The 23,051-nt window shown below is 37.9% G+C and overlaps 1 protein-coding gene across 1 annotated transcript in view; it reads right to left on the bottom strand.

Annotated features, from left to right (window-relative positions):
• The window catches only part of LOC148945872 (annulin-like), a 236,557-nt gene that overhangs the window by 15,861 nt on the left and 197,645 nt on the right, over nucleotides 1–23,051 (bottom strand). Inside the window, exons 12-13 of the mRNA XM_089098455.1 lie at nucleotides 17,320–17,459; nucleotides 1,915–2,044 (exon numbers count right to left, since the gene is read on the bottom strand). Coding sequence (XP_088954581.1) covers nucleotides 1,915–2,044; nucleotides 17,320–17,459 — 270 coding nt within the window. The remainder of the gene's footprint in view (nucleotides 1–1,914; nucleotides 2,045–17,319; nucleotides 17,460–23,051) is intronic.

Below are 23,051 nucleotides of genomic sequence, written 5' to 3'. Positions count from 1 at the left end.
TCAAAGCATCTGACCTGAAAATTGTATATTCTAGAGTAAATGCAAACGAAGAAGCTCTTCTATTCCAGGGGCACCGTGAAACGTATTTTTTTTCATCCTATTTCACTTGTGTTTGGGCATTCACCCGTAAAATATCGGGGAAGTGAATCAAATTCTAGGATAAAGAGTTGCGGAGAGGAGGAGTTCTCATTGTTTTTGCTCAAGCTATTTCAACCCTGTGTGAGCCAGAAACTGGGGTTTCACATTTTAAAAAATTTGCTTTAAAGATTTTCATTGTCTAATTTTCATTGCGATTGTGCCCCTTTTTGGATGTGTGTAACCCCTTTCCATAAAATGATCTAAATACTGATTTTGTATGTTTAGAATGAGCGTTTATGGTAGACCTTGTTTAATCGTATATTGCAACCCGAACTTAATTTTTTTTTTAGAATTTTGGTATTTGTTGACGAGGGTCACTCTTTAATGTTAATCGTAGAATAGCCAAGGCTCAGGGTGTTTTTTCACAGTTAAAAAAAAGTTTGGAAGAATAGGAAGATAAGTCTGCAAATCAAGATTAGAATATTAGAAGCTACAGTGATGACAGGGGTCGAATATGGCTCTGAAGCATGGACGCTCCGAAAAGCGGTTGAAGATTTGCTAGATGTTTTCCAGAGAAATTGCTTAAGGATTGTTCTGGGTACCCGGCTGACTGACCGTATTTCAAACAATAGGCTAAACGAAAAATGTGGTTCAATACCGCTCTCTAGGGCTATAATGAAAGAAACGTTGAGGTGGCTAGGGCACGTCGTTCGGATGAAGGATGACAGATTGCCGAAGATTATTCTTTTCAGCCAACCGTCTAGGGCTAAACGGAAAGCAGTTCGTCCCCGTCTGGGGTGGGAGGACGTCATAAAGAAAAGATTTAAAGGAAATGAGTACTCCGTGGGCGGGTGTAAAAAGGGAAGCTTTGAATAGATTGGGGCGAAGGAGGAGCGTGCGTAGCTGTTTTGGCCTCAGGTGGTATGGTGCTGCGGTGAGTGGTTAGTAGTAGTAGTAGTAGTAGTCACTCTTTAATTGCGGTTCGATAATAAGATCCTTTTTATTAAGGGTTATATTAAACGAGACTTTGAGATTTCTTCCAAACAATGCTCAATCCATGTTTTTAAATTCATGTTTATATTCGTGTAACATTGCTTCAATAATCCGCGTAGGATAATGATCCCTGAACAAATGCACTTCTTGAAATATCGCTAGGGGTGAGAGTAGGAAAGATTACAAAAGAATTTTAACGGCATCATTTTTAAAGCGTTCAGTTACAGCCTTCTTACCAAATATGTTATTAGTTTTTTTTAAGTTTTAATAATTTTTTATTTATTAAAGTCAAAAAGTGGAAATATTTAAAGTTTTTTTTGTTTTCAGTAAATTGCAAATTATGCTCTGGTCTTGCGAAGGTATGGGAGTTGGCAGCCCTACTCATGCTAATTTTTGCTTGTTTTGAGTTTGACTCGGTTATTTATTGTAATTTCAGTTCGTTTTGAGTTTCATTTATTTGTTGACGGTGATTTGGGGTAGTTTTATGCTTGGAATATTATTTGACTTTATTTGTGCTCATTTTTGGTTTAACTGAGCTTTTTTATTTTCTTCAAAAAACTTGTTTTGTGGAAAAAGTTTTTTTAATCTATTTGAGGAAAATTACCATGTTCTCTTTTCTCATTAAAAGAAGTAGCATTAAATATGAGCTTTTGACATCAAAATAATTTTTTTTCGCTTTTTGTAGCATAAAATATTTTCACTCTAGTGCAGCAAGCAAAAATTCTAAAAACATAGAAATGAAAAATTATAAAACTGATGAAGAAAACTATCGTTTCGCCCACTATTAGGCTTTAAGTAGAGAGGATCGAAAATATTGCATCCTTATTATTCAATACAAGCTACCTTGATGTGAAACATTCCTTTTACATCCTCAAGTTCGTTGCACCAAAATGAACCAGCAATAGCTTTCTCTCCAGTAGTTCGTGGGATAAGTGTAACCACGTCCTTTGCAATTCCATTTACTGGAATCACACTATAAAAAAAAGGCTTTAATGTTTAATAAGAAAACTAAAAGCAAATAAGAACATACTGGTATTACACTAGTTTAGCCTCAACTTCATAAGGCTTTAAATTTGGCCTCTTTTGTCTTTGTCGAGGGGGGGGGGGATTTTTAAATATGAAATTTTATGTTTAACGAAATTCTAAGAATTTACTAGCTTTTTTCAAATATATATTTAAAAAAAAAACTGTCAAGAAATTGAAAACAGGACTTTATCTTATAAGAACCTTCAAATATTTCTGTCACTGGAATGCTCCAGACACGCGACTAGCATTGAGGTTTTTTGCTTTATAGATTTGTCTCCCTTCTATAATAATTTATTTTTAACCCATATAATTTACAAAAATGATAATTGTGGAGTATAAAGAAAAAAGTAGATAATACACTACATACATGAGTAGATAAAACTTAAAAACTTTGCAAGAGCAGAGTAACCAAAGAAAAGAAAACGTTCAAGATACAAAAAAATACAAATAAAAAAAAATGGAAACTACAGCAAACGAGTAAGGCCACTGTGGCCCACAGTGTGTGGGCTGGCAGATACTTATATGTAGACTGGGGTAGTTTGCCGGCAAGTTCTGTAAGCCTTGACCCAATATCCGGAGAACCGTAAACAGACATGAGATTCCGATTTCTATACCATGAAGGCAGATACAATAGAAAGCAGGAAAACCGGAAATAATATGAATAAAGTGATCTGATGTCGTTTTGGTGAAAAATAGGGTAAATTTCAGACAAACAAAACCGAATGATCTGTAAAAAACGAATAAAATTTATCACGGGACTTTATATTGTATCTGCCCCGATTTGAAACAATTTTAAAATAACTTAACTTAATTGTCTTCTTGCTATCAGTAACGGCGAGCGTTTGGAAAGATTTTAGTGTTTTACTAACATTGATACCCAGCCACCAGCAAGAAGGAACCGACAGGACGGAAAAAGATTCACAACTAGAGGGGCATATTATTAATATTAAATGAGAGATATTCACACTTTGAAAGATTAAGAGAAAGTCCAATGGTATGAAGTTTAGATGCAATAGTTGAGACAGATAGGGAAAGCCCTTTTTTAGTCCTACTGATGAAAAGGATATCATCTGCATAAGCAAGACAAGAGATTTTAACGGAATTAAGGATGCAAGTGGGTGGGATAGAAGAAAGAACAGATGATATAAAAAATTTAAATATAAAAGGAGAAAGGACGGCACCCTGCCGGACCCCACGCCGCACTAGAATTTTGCTTTCGGAAACACTCGTGTCCGTTTTAATCCGCAAAAAAGAATCGGAATACCAATATCTAACAAGAAAAATTACCGAAATGTTAATACCGTGACATAAAAGGGAAAACATAGCTTGGGAATGGGTAATGGTGTCAAAGGCCTTGGAGAGATCCAAGGTGCATAAATGTAACTCAAGTCCATTTTAGTTACCTCAGTAAGAACATTTGCCAAAACTCGGTGTCCTTGCTGGCAACCTACCCCAGCTGAAAACCCGATCTGGTTTTCACCGAAGTATGCGGAAGAGTTAACTGAAGGGAGGCCAAGATACTCAAAAATTTTACTTATACTGCAAGAAACCGTTATTGGCCTGTAAGATGCACATTCAATCGGAATTTTTCCTTTTTTCAAAATTGAGGTACTTCTTCCGCGCAAAAAACTTTCAGGCACAAACGAGGTACATAAACACATTTGGAAACGAAGTTGTAGATGTTGTGCATGAGCTGGGCAATCAACCTTTAGGTGTTTGGCACTTATGCCATCACCATCATTAGAACTTGACTTGAGCTTCTTTATAGCTAGTACCAGTGCTGTAACAAGTACTCCAAATTTTTACTTAAGTAACAAGTACCAAGTACTATCAATTTTTTTACTTAAGTATCAAGTATCAAGTAATCCACCAAAATTGTACTTAAGTAGTTCAAGTAATAAGTAGTCTGAAATAGTACTTAAGTAGTACTTCAAGTACTACTTCAAGTAATCAAATTATATGATGTTAAAATTACTATTGAGCTAAAAAAAAAGGGAATTCTTCCATGGGAGGCTCTTTCCAGCACAACAATCACACACTTACGCCACTGACACTCAGGTTAACTTAATGGTTTCATTTCTTATATTAAAGAACGAGTACAAAAACATAATAAAATTTAAAAGGTGTGTTTTTTCCAAATCTACTTTTCCAGCATTATCAACATCATTAAGGTAAAAAAAAAAAAAGTTGGAAAGAAACGGAAATAAATATCCCGTTCTCAACGGATCTTCCAGCGATTCACTCAGTCAGAAAATCGTCTTACCACATACGGTATATATAGTCAGTCGCTCAGTGCCATTCTTCAAAGACAGTTTCGCAAAAGGAGCTGATTCTGACATCTGCTTTTCAAAAGGTGACATTAAAATAGGTTGAAAAGGAAACCATCAAAACAGTAAAACGAACTCTCAAACTACGTCCATATTTTGCTGAAAAACCTTGAATTTCTCATTGGCTTTCAACAAAACGAGGCTCTCAAACCTTCCGTCCGCCAAGGAATTACGCCTTGGACTCATTATAATGCCACCTTTCGAAAAGAGACGCTCAACTGGGGCCGATGTAGGAAGTATACAATTATACTTCCGAAACACTGAATTCACTGCCGGGTACTCTTGTAAGATCGAGAGAGTCTTTCGGGAATCACTGAGATATCTCAGAATCTCGATCTTGACCGTATTTGCCACAGTTGGTTGCTGAGTGCTTGTTCCTGATTCGTCGTCCGAAAAGTCAAAAAAAGCCTCAGGAGATCTCTCAAGAACTATGCCACTGCTTTTTTCACTAGTGGCACCCATTTTCTGCTTCATTGTTATGGCCTCCTCTGTCATCAAACCCAGCACCAGTTCCTTGTGTTCTTCTTTCCCAAACTTGTCCTTGAAAAACGGCAATGACCACGTAGCAAGATGGTAGTCCGAATGAACCTTTGGAGATCCACTGAGAAACGGAAATCTTTTTCCAAGTCCTTCGAGCAGCATCTGGGTTAAGACCCTTGTGAGTTTGACACTTTGGTGCAACTTCACCAACTTCCTTTCCAAGCACTTGATAGTTGGGAGAACAGTCCCGAAATAGGCTTTCTCCTCACCCTGAAGCATATCTAGGGCGATTGCTATGGGCTCAAGGACTGAGACGTACTCAGCAAGAAATTCAAGCTCACTTGTTTTGAATCTTGGTTTTTTCAAGACATCACACACTGCTGAGAGCTTTCCAGCCATGTGACACTCAAGAATTCTTTTCAGTGCATCGTATTCAGAATTCCATCTTGTTGCGTTGGGTCTTATCAGCTTTTTTTCGAAGACCTCTTTCAATAGGTCATTGTTTTTTGAGCTGTGGCTTAGGGAATTCCATAAGCCCTGACACTTGCTCTTGACACTCTGCAGATTTCTTTTGTAACTCACGTCCGTATTTGAAGCATACTTGGCATCTGTGGTGGCCAAAAGGTTCAGGGTATGACTAGAGCAGCGAAAGTGTGGAGGTAAGTACATACCTATATTACCTAATGAGTCCGATCTGCCATCATTCCCTTCGGGCTCAGAAATATCGCTATCGTCATCATTTGTGTTAACAATACGGTCGGGAAGATCAGAATAACTATCAGAGGTCCCTCTAACCCCTGCTTCTAGTTCATCTTGGTCTTGTGCACCACTTCTGGGATTGACACTAGAACCCAATTCTGGTTCCCCGACATCAGTCACATTCACCCTGTCAAAGATCTTACCAACGTCAACAACATCTAATTCTTCGGATTCGGAATCCATGCTTTCTTCATCAGGTGTGTCACTCTCACTGGTTGCAAACTCAGAGCTGGATTCTTGCTCCTTTGATTTTCCTAACTCCTTAAAAGCTTTGACGAAGTTTGAAGCATTGTCTGTTACAATTGCCCGAATTTTGCTCAGATTCTTGTCAAGACCATATTCACGAAATATTGCAAACAGCAAGTCTGAAATTCTGTCGAAGGTATGCACTCCAGCAAACCTTCTAACTGCAAGCACCATAGGCACAAATTTGTTTTGACTATCTAACACATGAGCTGTTACTCCCATAAAGCTCTTATTATTAGAAGACCAGATATCACACGTCATAGTGACATAGTCTACTTTTTCAAAGAGCTGAATCATTTCTTTCTTTACAATTAACAGAGACTCATCAATTTTACCGGCCAGAGTTGTCCTTGACATTATTGGTCCGATACTTGGGTTTATCCCCAGAATCATTTGCTTAAATGCATGACTTTCCACTGTAGAGAGTGGGCGCATGTCAGACACTATGTAATTCATAATCAACTCATCAGCCCTTTTTTTCGTACATTTCTTTTTTTTCAAAGAAAGAAAAAGGTGTATCCTCTTGCTTAGGCTCGGGGATGCTTTCATCGGTTGCGTCATCAGCAGAATCAATGGTCTGCTCATCTCCATCTCGCCTCCTTTTTTTCCTAGTGTTCACTTTGGAGAATTCAACATAGGTTGAAGGATGAGCCGTCTGAAAGCAGACATAATGTTTAGTTTTGCTATATGAATCAAATCCAAAGGCTCATTGCTTTTCCACAGGATCCACTGAACATTGAAACTGCAGTATAACAAGTATAACAAATATGAATGAACCATCACTTTCTGAAGGTTTGATGGTTTGGTTTTGTCAGTCAGGAACTCAACTACTTTGAGACCATCACCTGATAGAGGGAAGTTCACCTAATGTGAGGATATGTCCCTTGTCACCTGCGTGTCAGTGAATGCCCAAAATGAAATGATTCCCAGGTCCCAGGTACAGCCATATACCTCTCAGGAGGAGATCTTCACATTCTCCTCCTGAGTGGAAGGTTCCTTTACTTGGGAATAATCTCATTTCAGACATTTACTAACTAGAGACATATCCTCTCATTAGGTGAACTTGCTTGTATCCGGCAATAGTCTCAAAATACGAGTTCCTGACTGGGTTTGGTGGATCCTTCACAATAACAACAAACCTTCACATTACTGCAGATTCAACGATTACAATGATCACCATAGAAAACCTTTTTGCAGCTTAAACTTGGACCATCCTCTGCAAAAAAGCAATGAACCCTCATGTTTCTGCAGCATCGTTGAAACATCAACATCAACCGAAAATTTGTCCAGAAATAAACTGAGTTGTTAGCAATATAGAAACATAGTAATATAACAACTAGCCTATCATCAAACTTGTAAATAGCTTATGGACATATCCAGGCATTAGTTGAGCTGCAGTTAAACTGGAAGCAGGTTAACTGAAAATACAATAAGGTATGTAGCCTGGGATATCTGGCCTATGTAACAAATAGCCTAGGTCTCAGGATTTCCCTATTAATACATTAAATTTAATGGGAAAAATTAACATTCCTGCTATACTAGCTTCTCAATCTCAACAAAATGCCTAGAACCCAGAAAATAAAGGTTAGACTATACAACAATATGTAATTGTGATAAAAAAAAATATAGTTGTTGGTTTAGTATATAAATCACCTAAAAATCACCATTGGTTTAGTATATAAAATATCATAAAATGAAATTTTTATTAGGGAGATGGAGAATTTAATGGAAAATTTGAATAGTGAACCTAAATATAAAGTGCAAATGGGAGATTTCAATACTGACTTCCTTAAAAGTTCAGATTGTCCAGATTTTCTCAATTTAGTAATTTCTTCTTTTCTATATCCACTGATAACTATCCTTACATGAGTTACTGGGAAATCTGCAACACTAATTGACAATATATTTGTGGATGAAAATTTAATTGAATGTTTGAATGCTGGTGTATTAATTATGGATGGATCAGTAGATCACAAGCAGGCAAGCCTATTAAGCTTAGGCTATACAAGCCCAATGGACATTGTGGCTTGATGCAATGCTTCCAATTACTTGATTTTACTTCAAGTCAGGAAATGGAAAATGGGGCTAGGTCAGGAAAATGAAATTTTTAGTAGACTAAAGATAGGCTTTGTAAGGATAGACTAGTCTAGGCCTAGTAATAGCAAAACATATTTTTAGCTCTAATATTTATTAAAGGGGAGAAATCAGATAAAGAAAAAAAGGAAATATACCATTAGATTTTCTATTTCCTTGTCTATTCCCCCACAAAGCCAGATACACCTTTAGGCTTAACAAAACAGTTTGATTTTTCTTTAAACTAGCTTTATTTGGTAATACACATCAGCTGCTGATGAAGAACTGGGTATATTATCCAAGCACCCCTGGTGTTTGGATAATCACTAACTTTGGACAAGCAACCGAGCATAATTTGATTCAAATAGAGCCTATATTTCCAAGCAAGCTCTTAGTCTTGCATATGTATAGATTTAGATTACCTTGTTGGGATTAGCTCAATTTGATCTCAGAAACTTTTTTATACTGAAAATTAAGCTTAAAGAAAAGTTAGCAAACCCTAGTAGCCTATTTTTTCTTTACAGCACATGTCTGGGATTGAATCTATTTATGTTTGAGTGGTTTTGTATCCTACAAGGCCTATAGGATCATGTGTTTAAGATTGGGCAGTATTTTCTAGAATTAGCCTAGGCTATGCTTAAACTAAATTGTGTATTTGTCATTAGACTCTACTATTAACTATCAATGCATTCAAAACATTCAGCAATCCATATGGCTAAAATATTCAGCCTAATCAAATAGCCTAGGCTAGCCTACTTGTTCAAGAAAATTTGATACTTCCTTTGAGTTCTGCAAATTAGCAAGTTCTGCAGTTCTGCAAATGGAAAACACACACAAAAACAAAAATTATATATGCATTCTACATTCTATAACCATTATTCCAATCCCAATCAGCCTCATACACAACAATCTCAATACACAACTTAGCCTCAAGATTAACACAGAGAAGCCAAGGCTCATAGCAATCCATTAGTTTTCGTAAATGTAAAGCTGCTGGTTGCTGGTTCCGAGACCCTTTTGAATGACACCTAGCCTACCACAACTAATTTCGGCCCATTCTGGTTCGTTGAACATTCTTCTCCTGAGGTGAAGTTAATCAAGCTAGGTGTGGGGTAAATTGTGCATTAATTTCATAATGCTGGATTAACAGTAAGCTTAGCCTACAGGAGATCCAGGCTACACAACTCTAGCCTAGGTTTGTTCAATCCAATCTGAACGATATCCGAATAGACCAAAACAACAAACAGATTAAAATTGCGTATGATGTGTAGGTTGTGTTGTAAGGAAACTACTGGGCTATCTGTATGGTGATACCTGTCAAAGTTTAAGAGAGAAAAAAAGTACAAACAGACATAAAAAGGACAAGGAGACTTACACGCAAGTGTTTGTGGAAATTTGAAGGTGCATGCAGGTGTCCTTTGAGAACCCTGTTGGGACAGTTCTTGCACCATGCACTAAGTGCGCCATCTTTTTCGATTTTTCCTTTTACAGCAAAATATTTGCCTTGAAGAATAAACGGTAATTGTTGTTTGCCTGCGTCAGCCATTTTTTTTTGTGACACCTTGTTTCTTCTTCTTCTTAAATGCGCTCGACGTAAACGGCAAACCACAGCAAGTACGAAACGAAACACACACGCAGCACAACCAGAAAATTATAAAATTGCAAAAAAAAAAAAAAAAAAAAAAATTGAACGGTTCCTCGTAATGTATTTGAAACATTACTTGACTTTTATTTGCAACTTGAAGTAATAAGTAGCTGCAATTTTTTACTGAAGTACAAGTAATAAGTACTCTGTGGAATTTGTACTTAAGTACAAGTACAAGTACTTGAAAATTTTACTTAAGTAGTACTTGAAGTAAAAGTACTTAAAGTAAGTTACAGCACTGGCTAGTACCACCGAAGATAAATGAACTGGAAGGATCTGGTTCTGGCGTAGTGAGGTAGGAAGTACAGAAATAAAAAGCTTCATAAATGTAGCATGAACGAGATGGTTTACGGTGTTAAAAATCTGATAATAATATTAGCACCAAGCAGCAGGGCTAATTGGGTTACTCGTTGAAAAAGAATCATCAATTTTATCTGAATTTACTTACCTTTTTCCAATCGAAATTACTTGTCGGGAATTTACAAATTTTAGATTTTTCAGATCGTAAATGCTTTTTATACTCTAGTTTAGTTTTCTGTTTAAGCTCAAATACTATGCCGTTAAGTGGCCGTCCGCAAGAAACCCATATACGCAGCCAAAATTTGCCTTTATTTTTCACTGTTTTTAGACCTGAGTCCCACGACCATTCAGGCTTCCGCGTATTAAATTTTACATGTTCCTCGGGAACGGCCACTCTTTCGGCTTCCTTCATACATGATATAATATCTAAATAGTAATTGTTCAACAAACGCTTATCATTTACAAATTTAGATCCAACCTGAAGTAGCTGAAAGGGAACTTTTATCGTAGACAAAAGATCTGTAAGAGTAGAAATGTAGTGTGACCAGTTAGCCTTATTCCAATTTCGCCTGGTAAACCATGTACGATTCACGCGTGAAATATCTGGTGACAGAGAGATGTCAAACGAAAAGGAGATTGGTAAGTCGTCTATATCACTTTTTGTTTCGTGAACAGAAACAATTGAAACCGATAAATTTGAAGAATAAAGAACGTGGTCTATATTAGTATGGCTCCCAGAATGATGTATATATGAAAATAAACGATTCTTATTCAGCACCTTAAATTCGGACAAAGACTGGAAAACTATATCCGATCGGAGGTTTGAACTTAATAAATCAACATTAAAATCCCCAGCAACAACAAATTGGTGACCAAAAGATGATGCAGAATCTGCAACTTTTTTCAAAACACTACAAGTTTTGGCAAACTTATTCAGTGACTGAACAGATTTATGATCACAAGGAAAATATACATTTATAAATACTAATACTACTACTACTACTAACAACTCACCGCAGCACCAACCCACCTAGGGCCAATACAACTACGCGAACTCCACCTCAGTCCCAATCTATTCAAAGCCTCCCGTTTTACACCCTTCCCCGAAGCTCCCATATCCTGAAAATCATTCATTATGGCGTCCTCCCACCCTAGACGGGGACGACCTGCTTTCCGTTTAGCCCTAGATGGTTGGCCTAAAAGTACAATCTTCGGCAATCTGTCATCCTTCATCCGCACAACGTGCCCTAGCCACCTCAACCTTTCTTTCATTATATCCCTAGAGAGCGTTATTGAACCACATTTTTCGTATAGCCTATTGTTTGAAATACGGTCAGTCAGTCGGGTACCCAGAACAATCTTTAAGCAATTTCTTTGCAAAACATCTAACAAATCTTCATGCACTTTTCGGAGCGTCCATGCTTCAGAGCCATATTTGACCACTGTCATCACTGTAGCTTCTAATATTCTAATCTTTGTTTGCAGACTTATCTTCCTATACTTCCATACTTTTTTTAACTGTGAAAAAAACACCCTGAGCCTTGGTTATTCTGTATTTAACATCTTCACTACTCCCACCATCTTTACTAATAATACTACCAAGGTAAGTGAAGCTACCCACCTGATCAATCTTTTCATTACCCAACGTCACCTCTTTATCTTCACTTATTCCTAGCCTTAGTGACTTAGTCTTCCTAACATTAATTTTCAAACCAATTCTAGCCCCCTGAATTCGCAAAACCTCTAAAACTTCATTCATTTTGCTCACACTTTCATCTAGGATACTTATATCATCAGCATAATCCATGTCCAGGAGACCCTTTCCTCCCCATTTGTTTCCGTGGTCTCCCATTGCCTTTCCTGTGCTCCTTAAAACAAAGTCCATAAAAATAATCCATATAAAGGGGGATAGAACACAACCCTGATAAACTCCTGATTTAATACAAAACCAGCTGCTAACCTCATTTCCTACCTTAACCGCAGCAGTGTTATTCTCGTATATAGCACTAATCACTTTAATGTATTTGTCTGGTATACCATACAAGGATAATACCTTTACTAAAGCTCTTCTGTCAACAGAATCGAACGCTTGCTTATAACCTACAAAACTGAGGACCAAAGGTGTTTGACAACTCATGCACTTCTCAATTATTAGCCTAGGAGTGAACATTTGGTCGACACATCCTCTACCTTTTCTAAAACCGCAATGTTCTTCTCTTAAAACTTTGTCTACGGCATATCTCAGTCTAAAATGTATCATATTACTTAGTAATTTATTAGCTACAGAGACCAGACTAATGTCTCGATAATTACCGCGCTCGCATTCATCACTTTTCTTATATAGTGGCTTAATTAAGGTTTTCCTAAAATCGTTAGACACTTCCTTTTTTTCAAAAATCATATTCATAATCGTCAGTAACTTATTTCTAACCTCAGAGCCACCATATTTAAGAAACTCATTTACCACCCTATCAGCACGTGGAGCCTTATTATTCTTTAATCCTTTTAGTACTGTTGCTAATTGCTCCTCACAAAACAAGTCTTCTTTCACATCCAAGGTATCACAAACTTTTTCATTTTCCTCTATATTTTTTCCTGCAACTCTACCTCGGTTAAACAAATTTTCAAAATGTTCGGCCCATCTCTCTTTAGTTTCGGCCTTATCGCTACTTACGACTCCATTCCTATCTTTAACTGGGCCAAGTACAGATTGACTACTTCCTCTCAATTTATTAACGTGCCAATACAATATTTTACTATTATGAAGTCTAGCTGCATCTTCCAGATCCTCGACAACACCTCCTTAGTTCATATTTTAATGCTTTCTCCGCTTTCTTTACATTTCTTTTGTTTTCATACGATCTATCACTCAGATTACTCTTGTACAAGTCCTTTCTCCTTTCTATTAAATATGAAGCTTTTTCACTAATATTCTTAGCTGCAGTTCTAGCTTTCTTCCCTAATACACCTTCAGCAACTTCACAAATTATTTTTCTAAAATTATTCCAACCATCTTCCACATTATCAAATTAAAAACTCTCAAGTTTAGTATTCAACTGTTCCTGGAAAATTTCTCTCAAATTCTCATCCTGGAGTCTATCAGCATCATAACTTCCCGGGAGGTAGTTACCCTTCCGATATTTCAGCTTTAAATTAACCCCAGACACTACCGGATGGTGATATTTACTTTTAACATCAATAACAGCTCTCCGATATACCCTAGTATCTTGTATTGATCCTCCCAGTCTTTGGTTTACTATAAAATAATCAATAAGTTTTTCTGTCTTACCATCACACGAATACTATGTTAACTTATGAGCCATTTTATGACCAAACACCGTATTGGTTATAACTAGATTGTTATACCTACAAAATTACAAAAGTCTGTATCCGTTACTGTTTTCTTTTCCTACACCAAATTTACCTAGGCTGGGATACCATCTATCCCTATGTCTATCAACCTGGGTGTTAAAATCTCCCAGTAAAAACATCATATTTCTACCTGGGAGCCTGTCTATTTGCTCCTGCAACTGTAAGTAAAATTCATCTGAGTCCCTAGTATCTCCGTCAGTCAGTTCTACAGGGGCGTATACTACTATAATTACTGATACCCTGAACTTTTTAGTCATAAAATGAGCAATTAATATTATATTATTAATACCTTCCCAGCCTAAACAAGACTTAGAAGCTTCCTTATTCATCAGGAGCCCTACTCCCTGTCTATGTACCCCATCCTTCCTGCCGGAGTAAAAAAATTCTATATCTTCTAATTTCATGCTTCCTACCCCTGGGATATGAGTTTCTGAAATTCCTAATAAATCCAGTTCAAATCGTCTGAATTCGTCAGTCAAAATGTCGATACGATAGTCATTTTTTAATGTCGTAACATTCCAGGTTCCAATTTTCATGTTATTTAAATCATTGAAATTATTTTTGCCTCAGGAAAAGCAATGATCCCGGATACCAGTGCAGGACGAGGATCACATATCTTCTGAATTCTACACCGAAGTGCTTAAGCCGGCTTAGAACCGGACAGCAAGAAGTCCCTGGGACTTCCATGAATGGAGGCTTAGTGCAATCCTGGGCCCATCTTGGTCACAACATGGTTTTCAGCACTTGGCGATGCTCTTCTATCAACAAGAGTTGAAATCCTGCATAGACAGTCTCAAGCCTATTAGCTCCGACTCATTATACATCCATGCCTACAAATATTATGCTACTACAGGGAGGCAAATACTAGATCGGAAATTCGCACGGCCAAGATGTTTTCTTCACTGTGGAACAGCATTGGCGTCGCGGATGAAAAAGAACTATGTTTCAAAATACAGACGAGACCTCCGGAAGGTCTGCCAAACGTAGTTCGGGCAGCATTCACAAACGTAATGTGATTCCCACTCCGTTTCAGCAGATTGGTATTAGCTGATGATAAAATATGCTCTTGAAGACAGACGATATCCTATTTGCCCGAAAGTTCGTCAATGATGTTCTCTTTCCTACGCGTTCCGTTTATATTCTACGAAATAAGCGAGACCTATTGCAACATCATTTTTTCACACCAGCCGCAATACGTGATTTGAGCACTGGACACAATAGACTATACGAAGTGTGTGACCCGCCACGTCTTTCGAGGAAGAGTGATTGCCTGCACAGCGCGCACATTTTTCCACTTGACTGTTACATTTGTTTAGAACGTGATCAAGAGACCTGCATCTAAAGCAACAACGCGGTACATTTATAAAGTCATTGACGCTGAAAATCTCGTATCCGATTTTTACACCATTTTTTATCACGTCACTTTTACCAAGCGAGTCCGAAAAAATCAGCTCGATTGTTTGAGACGACCCAAATCGACTTGCGTCCTCGACTCCAGGGTGCATTTTAAATTCACTCGCATTAAATGACAGCGGGATTCCTTTTACTATTCCGAGGTACCACTTCTGCATAATCTTCCTGCCAGCACCCGAAACAACAGACTTCACGGACTCACAGAAATCAGAATCTTCAGATTTCTTAATATTCACAAAAAGTTTATCTCTCAAAGGCCGAACACTAGCAATCTAATCATGACCACTTAATTGGTCGATAAAGTCCTTACGGCTTGTCGGATCACTAATAGACGGTGGCATGGCAACTTAGAGGTAACAATAGTAGAGTGGCTATCGGCTGGTTTCAAGGGACTGGCTCCTGACTGTGGTAGTGGCAGGAAATGGTTGGAATATACCTCGAACTGGTTGGAAATTTTCTTTAACTGGACATGCAGCTCATTCACTCTCGAAAAAAGAGTAGAATAAGCTGTGACTGGTATCGATGGCACTTCATTGAGGGTTAGAATAACAAATACTGGGATTTCGAAATCGTTTGTATTACCATTCTTGATAAAGTCCAGAATATCACCTATATGGCTCAGTGACTATTTCAATCCAGTTCGCTTCTGAAATAAAGATTCTGGATATACCTTGGACCCAAGCCATTTCTTTGCCTTCACAATATCATCAACGTCAAAAAACTCCGCACCAAACTTCTTAATCATCTCATCGTCAATTCCTTTCTCAATGTTTTGCTGAACAAAATTCAGCACCGGACAATAATGCAATTTTTTTCATCCCCTCCGGACATGATAAACAGTTATAGCGCGCTTACAACATATCTTGCTCATTCAAATGGTAGATGAATATTGAACTAATTAGGGAGAAATCATAGGTGAAAAATTAATTGATCAGCTCGGCTTGCGGCGGTTAGAATAGGGCCTTCCCAAAAAACAAGGGATGCGTCAGCCCCCGTTCACCTTATCCCCGCAGTTCAAGGGAGACCCTCCCAGCAGGTACAACGGCGCTTGCGACGGGGGAACTACCCCTCTCCTGCTTGCCTAATTAGGGTTACTAAATGTCTTATAAAACCACTTACGTCTTAATATAATGAGCAAAGGATATCCAATAAAATTCTATAATCACTGGGTCACTGAATTCATTGATAAACATAGGAGAAGATAATACGTCACCAATCCCAAGGCAATTCAATGTTTCGCTATATCTTACCGTCTAGCAATTTCACTTTTGCAAACCAATTAAATTTGAAGTTGAATCCAATTTGTGTCCTCACAGTTCAAAGGCTAATTCAATACTGTTAGGTCCTTCTGATTTTCGTTGGAAATATAGTATGGGGCTTATGAGACGCTAGTAATGAAAACAGGGAAGATTAATATGAGACTATCGACATCTACCACCAGACTACCGACGTACACGTCTGGCTGACTTTGCGCTTATTGACAACCTTACGTCTTTAAAAGATATTATTTCCCTTAAGGTGAATCTGTCAAAGAGTTGATGGTGGGGGAAGTACTTTCCTCTTTTAATAGACAAACTGGGAAAGCGTTGGTTCACTAGGAAACATAAATATTTTTTGCCTGAAGTTGTAAGCAATAGATTTATTTTTTTGCAATTTCTGTTGTTTTAGATATATAGGACTAAATGGATTTCTTTTAATTTTTTTTTACTACATACAATTGTATTTCAAACGATTATCTTGCACTATGTGTATATTACTGCTACTAAAGATACTACTGCTACTACGATTGCTGCTATTGCCGAGATTAACAATATCAAGATGAAACTTTTACAGAAAGTTTAGGGGGACTTTGAACTAAATCAAAACACACAATGTGCATGCATATGGTTAAAAGAGTGTAGAAGCAGTACTTCAGGAACGACTTGGAGTATCGAGTCGAAACTTTCCGAACATATTGAGGGGGATGTTGATAACCAGAAAAAAACTGCTTGCATACTACTTCTACTACTGCTACTACTGAGGCTAAAAATATAAAGGTGAAACTACCAAGGAATGTGTAGAAAAAAATCTAAACTAAATCAAAATACAGTATGTGCGTGCATACTGCCAACATGGTGTATCAGCAAATTCTCAAGAACAGCATCAGCAATATTCCAGGTAATACCTGGAATATTGCTGATGCTTTCTTTTGACAACATGCATAAGTATAATATGTTTTGATTTAGCTCAAAATCCCCTTCAATATTCACAGAAAATTTCCCCTTTAATACATTTACTACTACTAACAACTAATTCCAGCATCAATCTGACTCAGGCCGAAACAGCTACGCAACCCAAACCAATATATTCGAAGCCTACCTCTTTACACCCTCCCAGGAAGTTCCCATTTCCCTTAAATCTTTCATTACGACATCTTTCCGCCCTAACCGGGGAGAACCTGCTTTTTATTTGGCCCTAAACGGTTAGCCGAAAATTAAAACCTTACCCTTACCCTTAGTATAATTAGTAGACTAGCAGCAAAAATGATAGTAGTAGTCTGTATATAGGGTCTCTTGGCTACTTCAATATCTCCCTCAACATATTTAAAGATTAATAGTTTGAACTTACTCATCAAGCTTGATTTTCTGGGCTGGCCCCATTCCAGGACCTTCAACGCTGAAACGAGGCTTTGTGAGTGGAACTGGTAGTGGGTTTTCCAGGGATACTTCAAGGACAAGGTGAGAATTTACTTGACATAGAGCTCGGCCCTGAAAATATTTCATATGACCCATGCTGATAGAGCTAAGTTGAATTCATTTCTTTTCTTCAAAGTTGTAAAACTAACTCTAAGCTTTAAAAATATATTTGACAACGCATCTGAAGTTGTCACATTTAAGGTATCATAAAAGTTGTCACATTTAAAGGTATCATAAAAAAATAAAATTAAAGCAAGAAAACATAAAAAGAATAGGGAGCGATCCCAAATTCGTAATAAATTTAAACCCATAAATCTTAAAGTCACAAATTTAAAGTCATCATAAAAATTCAAAACTAAAGTGACAAAAAATACATAATAAGAGTAGGCAGCGTTATTAAAAGTAATATGATGACAAGCTTGCTATTTTTCAAGCAGTTCGTGGTAACTAAGTAAGGACCGAACCGGCTCAATGGTAACCGAAACTCTGGACAATGGGTTTTTGATACCAATAGATACATCAAAAGAATCAGATTTCAATGCTGAATTCAAATATATAGCTTTCATCAAGTCCTACCCATCAAAAGTTTAGCGCCTGAGAAAATTTGGCTGATTTTCGAAAAAAGGAGGAAAGACCCCCTGAAAATTATAGAACCTTAATGAAAATCACACCATCATATTCAGCGTATCAGAGAACCCTACTGTAGAGGTTTCAAGCTCCTACCTACGAAAATATGGAATTTTGCATTTTTTGCCAGAAGAACGATCACGGATGCGTGTTCATTTGTCTTTTTGTTGTTTTTTTTTTCCCAGGGGTGATCGTATCGATCCAGTGGTCCTAGAATATCGTGTGAGGACTCATTGGAACGGAAATTAAAAGTTCTAGTGTCATTTTTAAGTGACCAAAAAAACTGGAGGGCAACTAGGCCCCCTCCCACGCTCATTTTTCCCCAAAGTCACCTGATCAAAATTTTGAGATAGCCATTTTGTTCAGCATGGTTGAAAATATGAAAACTATGTCCTTTAGGATGACTTAATCTCCCAAAGTCCCCGGGGGAAGGGTTGAAAGTTATGAACTTTACCCAATGTTAACGTATAGTATTGGTTATTAGGAAGTATACAGACGTTTTCAGGGGGATTTTTTTCTGGTAGTAGGGGGATGGGTGGGTCAGGGGTTATGTGGGAAGATCTTTCCATTAAGGAAGTTTCCATGGGGGAAGGGACATTGCTATGAAGGGGGCGCCGGATTTCCCAGTATTATTTTAAAAAAAAGATCCGAAATTAAATATAAAAAAACAAGTTTTCCAACTGAAAATAAGGAACAACATCAAAACTTAAAACGAACCAAAAATATTACATGTATGATTGGGTTCACCCCCTAGTCAATACCTCGCTCTTTAAGCCAAAGATTTTTTAGTACTTTCATAAGAGCTATTTATTCTAAATAACAGCGTTTGTGATTAAGGGTCATTTTTAAAGAATTGGAGCAAAATTTGAACTTTAGCTTAAAGAGCGAGGTATTGAATAGGGGGTGAGCCCCGCAATAGACGTATTAAAAATATATGAATATAGAAGTTCGTTACGTAAGTTAATTCGTAAGTTACGTATATTATTACTAATAAAACGTTCTTAAATAAAATTAAACAAGTTTGGAGAAAGCCATTTAACCAAATAAAAGTAAAATTAATATGCACATTTTGTTTTAACTATCCATGTACCGTGAGCCAAAATAAAAACCTGCATTAATTCAAAAACGTTCAAAAATCAAATAAAAAAAACAAGTTTTCTTAACTGAAAGAAATTATTCCGTAAATGAAAGGTGTTGTCCCCTCCTCAACGCCTCGCTCTTTACGCTAAAGTTTGACTTTCTCACAACTCTTATTTTTTTTAAACAATAAAAAACTTTAGCGTAAAGAGCTAGGCGTTGAGGAGAGGACACCCTCTTTCATATACGGAATAATTTCTGTTCGTTTTAAGTTTTAACGTCGTTCCTTACTTTCAGTTAAGAAAACTTGTTTTTTCTATTTAATATTAACAAAATTTGTGGCACTACTAATTGCTTCATGATAGTATAACAATCTCAGTAATCGTAGTTTGACCGCATAAAACGATTAAAACTACTTCAAAAAAGTCTACACATTAGCCTTCTGAAAATTTTCTATTTTCTCCCTTCATTTCATTTCCTTCTCTTATCAAAATTTTAATCTGAATGGGTCGGAACACATTAAGAATTGTGAAAGAACGGGAACAGGCAATAGTACATGGCCCATAATAATAAGTGTAAAGCCCTAAATGTTTTAACATATCATAGGCAACGCTCTAGCGCTGCCTAAGTAAAGAACGACGTGGGCACAATGTGTTTTTTTTCTCCACCCGGGCCCTTCATATCAAAGGAGTTACCGTAGAAACTTCGAAAAGGGCTCATTCGATTGGAAATTGGAGTGGTTAGTGCCTTAAGAGTCGAAAGTGATTGGAGGGCTACTAGCCCCCCCCCCCCCTCCTACCAATCATTCCTCCAAGCACATCCAATCAAAATTTTGGAGATAGCAATTTTGTTTAGCGTAGTTGATTTTCAGATAGAATACATGTTTTTGAGGAGGACAATCCCCAACAACCCTCAGGGCAAGGGTTTTAAGTTATGCCCTTAATGCTTATACGAACGATGTTGGCACAATGTATTATTTATTATTTTTTCCTGTAGAGCAGGGCACTTCATATGGAAGGGGTCGTCGTAGAAACTTTAAAAGGAGCTCATTCGATTGGAAATTGAAAGTTCTAGTGCCCTTTTTAATAGTCGAAAGTGATTGGAGGGCAGCTAGCCCCCCCCCCCCACGCCCATCATTCCCCCAAACTCATCTAATAAAAATTTTGAGATAGCCATTTTGTTCAGCGTAGTTGATTTTAAGATAGAAAATGTGTTTTTGATGAGGACACTCCTCCACAACCCTTGGAGCAAGGGTTTTAAGTTATACCCTGCGGGCATATAACAACGATGTTGGCACAATGTACTATTTATTATTTTTTCCTTTAGAGCAGGGAACTTCATATGGAAGGGGTCGTCGTAGAAATTTAAAAAAGGGGCTCATTCGATTGGAAATTGAGAGTTCTAGTACGCTTTTTAATATTCAAAAGTAATTGGAGGGCAACTAGCCCCCCCCCACGCCCATATTTCCCCCTAACACTTCCAATCAAAATTTTGAGATAGCCATTTTGTTCAGCGTAGTTGATATCCAGATAGAAAATATGTTTTTGAGGAGGAAACTCCCCCACAACCCTCAGGACAAGGGCTTTAAGTTATGCCCTGGGGGCATATAAGGTTTTTTATAGAAGGCGTTGTCGTATAAACTTCAAAATAGGCTCATTCAATTGGAAATTCGTAGGGCAAGTACCCTTTTTAATAGTCGAAAATGATTGGAGGGCAACTAGACCCCCTCCCCCACGCCCATCATTCCCCCAAACACATCCAATCAAAATTTTGAGATAGCAATTTTTCAAAATTTTGAGATAGCTATTTTGTTCAGCGTAGTTGATTTCCCGATCGGAAATATGTTTTTGAGGAGGAAACTCCCCCAAAACCCTCAGGGCAAAGGTTTTAAGTTATGCCCTGGGGATATATAAGGTTTTTTATAGAAGGCGTTGTCGTAGAAACTTCAAAAAATCTCATTCGATTGGAAATTCAAAGACTAGTGCCCTTTTTAATAGTCGAAAGTGATTGGAGGGCAACTAGCCTCCCCCCCCAACGCCCATCATTTCCCCAAACACATCCAATCAAAATTTTGAGATAGCCATTTTGTTCAGCGTAGTTGATTTCCAGATAGAAAATATGTTTTTGAAGAGGACACTCCCACACAACCCTCAAGGCAAGGGTTTACAGTTTTGCACTGGGGGCATTTAAAGTTTTTAAAGATGGTGTTGCCGTAAAAACTTCAAAAAAGTTCATTCGATTGGAAATTCAAAGGGCTAGTGCCCTTTTTAATAGTAGAAAGTTATTGGAGGGCAACTAGCCTCCCCCCCAACACCCATCATTTCCCCAAACACATCCAATCAAAATTTTGAGACAGCCATTTTGTTCAGCGTAGTTGATTTCCAGATAGAAAATATGTTTTTGAAGAGGACACTCCCACACAACCCTCAAGGCAAGGGTTTACAGTTTTGCACTGGGGGCATTTAAGGTTTTTAAAGATGGTGTTGCCGTAAAAACTTCAAAAAAGTTCATTCGATTGGAAATTCAAAGAGCTAGTGCCCTTTTTAATAGTCGAAAGTGATTGGAGGGCAACTAGTCTCCCCCCCAACGCCCATCATTTCCCCAAACACATCCAATCAAAATTTTGAGATAGCCATGTTGTTCAGCGTAGTTGATTTCTACATAGAAAATGTGTTTTTGAGGAGGACACTCCCACACAACCCTCAAGGCAAGGGTTTACAGTTTTGCACTGGGGGCATTTAAGGTTTTTAAAGATGGTGTTGCCGTAAAAACTTCAAAAAAGTTCATTCGATTTGAAATTCAAAGTGCTAGTGCCCTTTTTACTAGTAGAAAGTAATTGGAGGGCAACTAGTCCCCCCCCCACGCCCGTCATTTCCCCAAACACATCCAATAAATTTTATTAGATAGCCATTTTGTTCAGCGTAGTTGATTCCCAGAAAGAAAATATGTTTTTGAGGAGGACACTCCCCCACAACCCTCAGGGCAAGGGTTTTAAGTTTTACCCTGGGGGCATATAAGGTTTTTATAGAAGGCTTTGTCGTAGAAACTTCAAAACATGCTCATTTGATTTGAAATTCAAAGGGTTAGTGCTCTTTTGAATAGTCGAAAAGGATTGGAGGGAAACTAGCCCCCCCCCCAGCCCATCATTCCCCCAAATACATCCAATCAAAATTTTGAGATAGCCATTTTGCTCAGCTTAGTTGATTTCGAGATAGAAAATATTATTTTGAGGAGGACACTCCCCCACAACCCTCAGGGCAAGGGTTTTAAGGTATGCCCTGGGGGCATATAAGGTTTTTATAGAAGGCGTTGTCGTAGAAACTTTAAAACAGGCTTATTCGGTTGGAAATTCAAAGGGAAAGTGCCCTTTTTAATAGTCGAAAGTCATTAGAGGGCAACTAGCCCCTCCCCCAGCCCATCATTTCCCCAAACGCATCCAATCAAAATGTTGAGATAGCCATTTTGTTCAGCGTACCCTCAGGGCAAGGGTTTTAAGTTAAGCCTTGGGGGCATATAAGAATTATAGAAGGCTTTGTCGTAGAAACTTTTAAACAGGCTCATTCAATTGGAAATTCAAAGGGCTAGTGCCGTTTTTAATAGTCAAAAGTGATTGGAGGGGAACTAGCCCCCCTCCCCACCCATCATTCCCCCAAACGCATCCAATCAAAATGTTGAGAGAGCCGTTTTGTTCAGCGTAGTTGATTTCCAGATAGAAATTTTGTTTTTGAGGAGGACACTCCCCCACAAACCTCAGGGCAAGGGTTTTAAGTTATGCCCTGGGGGCATATAAGGTTTTTATAGAAGGAGTTGTCGTAGAAAGTTCAAAAAAGCTCATTCGATTGGAAATTCAAAAGGCTAGTGCCCTTTTTAATAGTCGGAAGTGATTGGAGGGCAACTAGCCCCTAACCCCACGCCCATCATTCCCCCAAACGCATCCAATCAAAATGTTGAGATAGCCAT

This window comes from Artemia sp. Qi Xiang Cuo, chromosome 12 (genome assembly GCF_049724085.1).
Source record: "Artemia sp. Qi Xiang Cuo chromosome 12, ASM4972408v1, whole genome shotgun sequence".
NCBI lineage: Eukaryota > Metazoa > Arthropoda > Branchiopoda > Anostraca > Artemiidae > Artemia > Artemia sp. Qi Xiang Cuo.
Note: the sequence above shows the minus strand (reverse complement) of the source record. Positions and strands in the feature narration are given on the sequence as shown.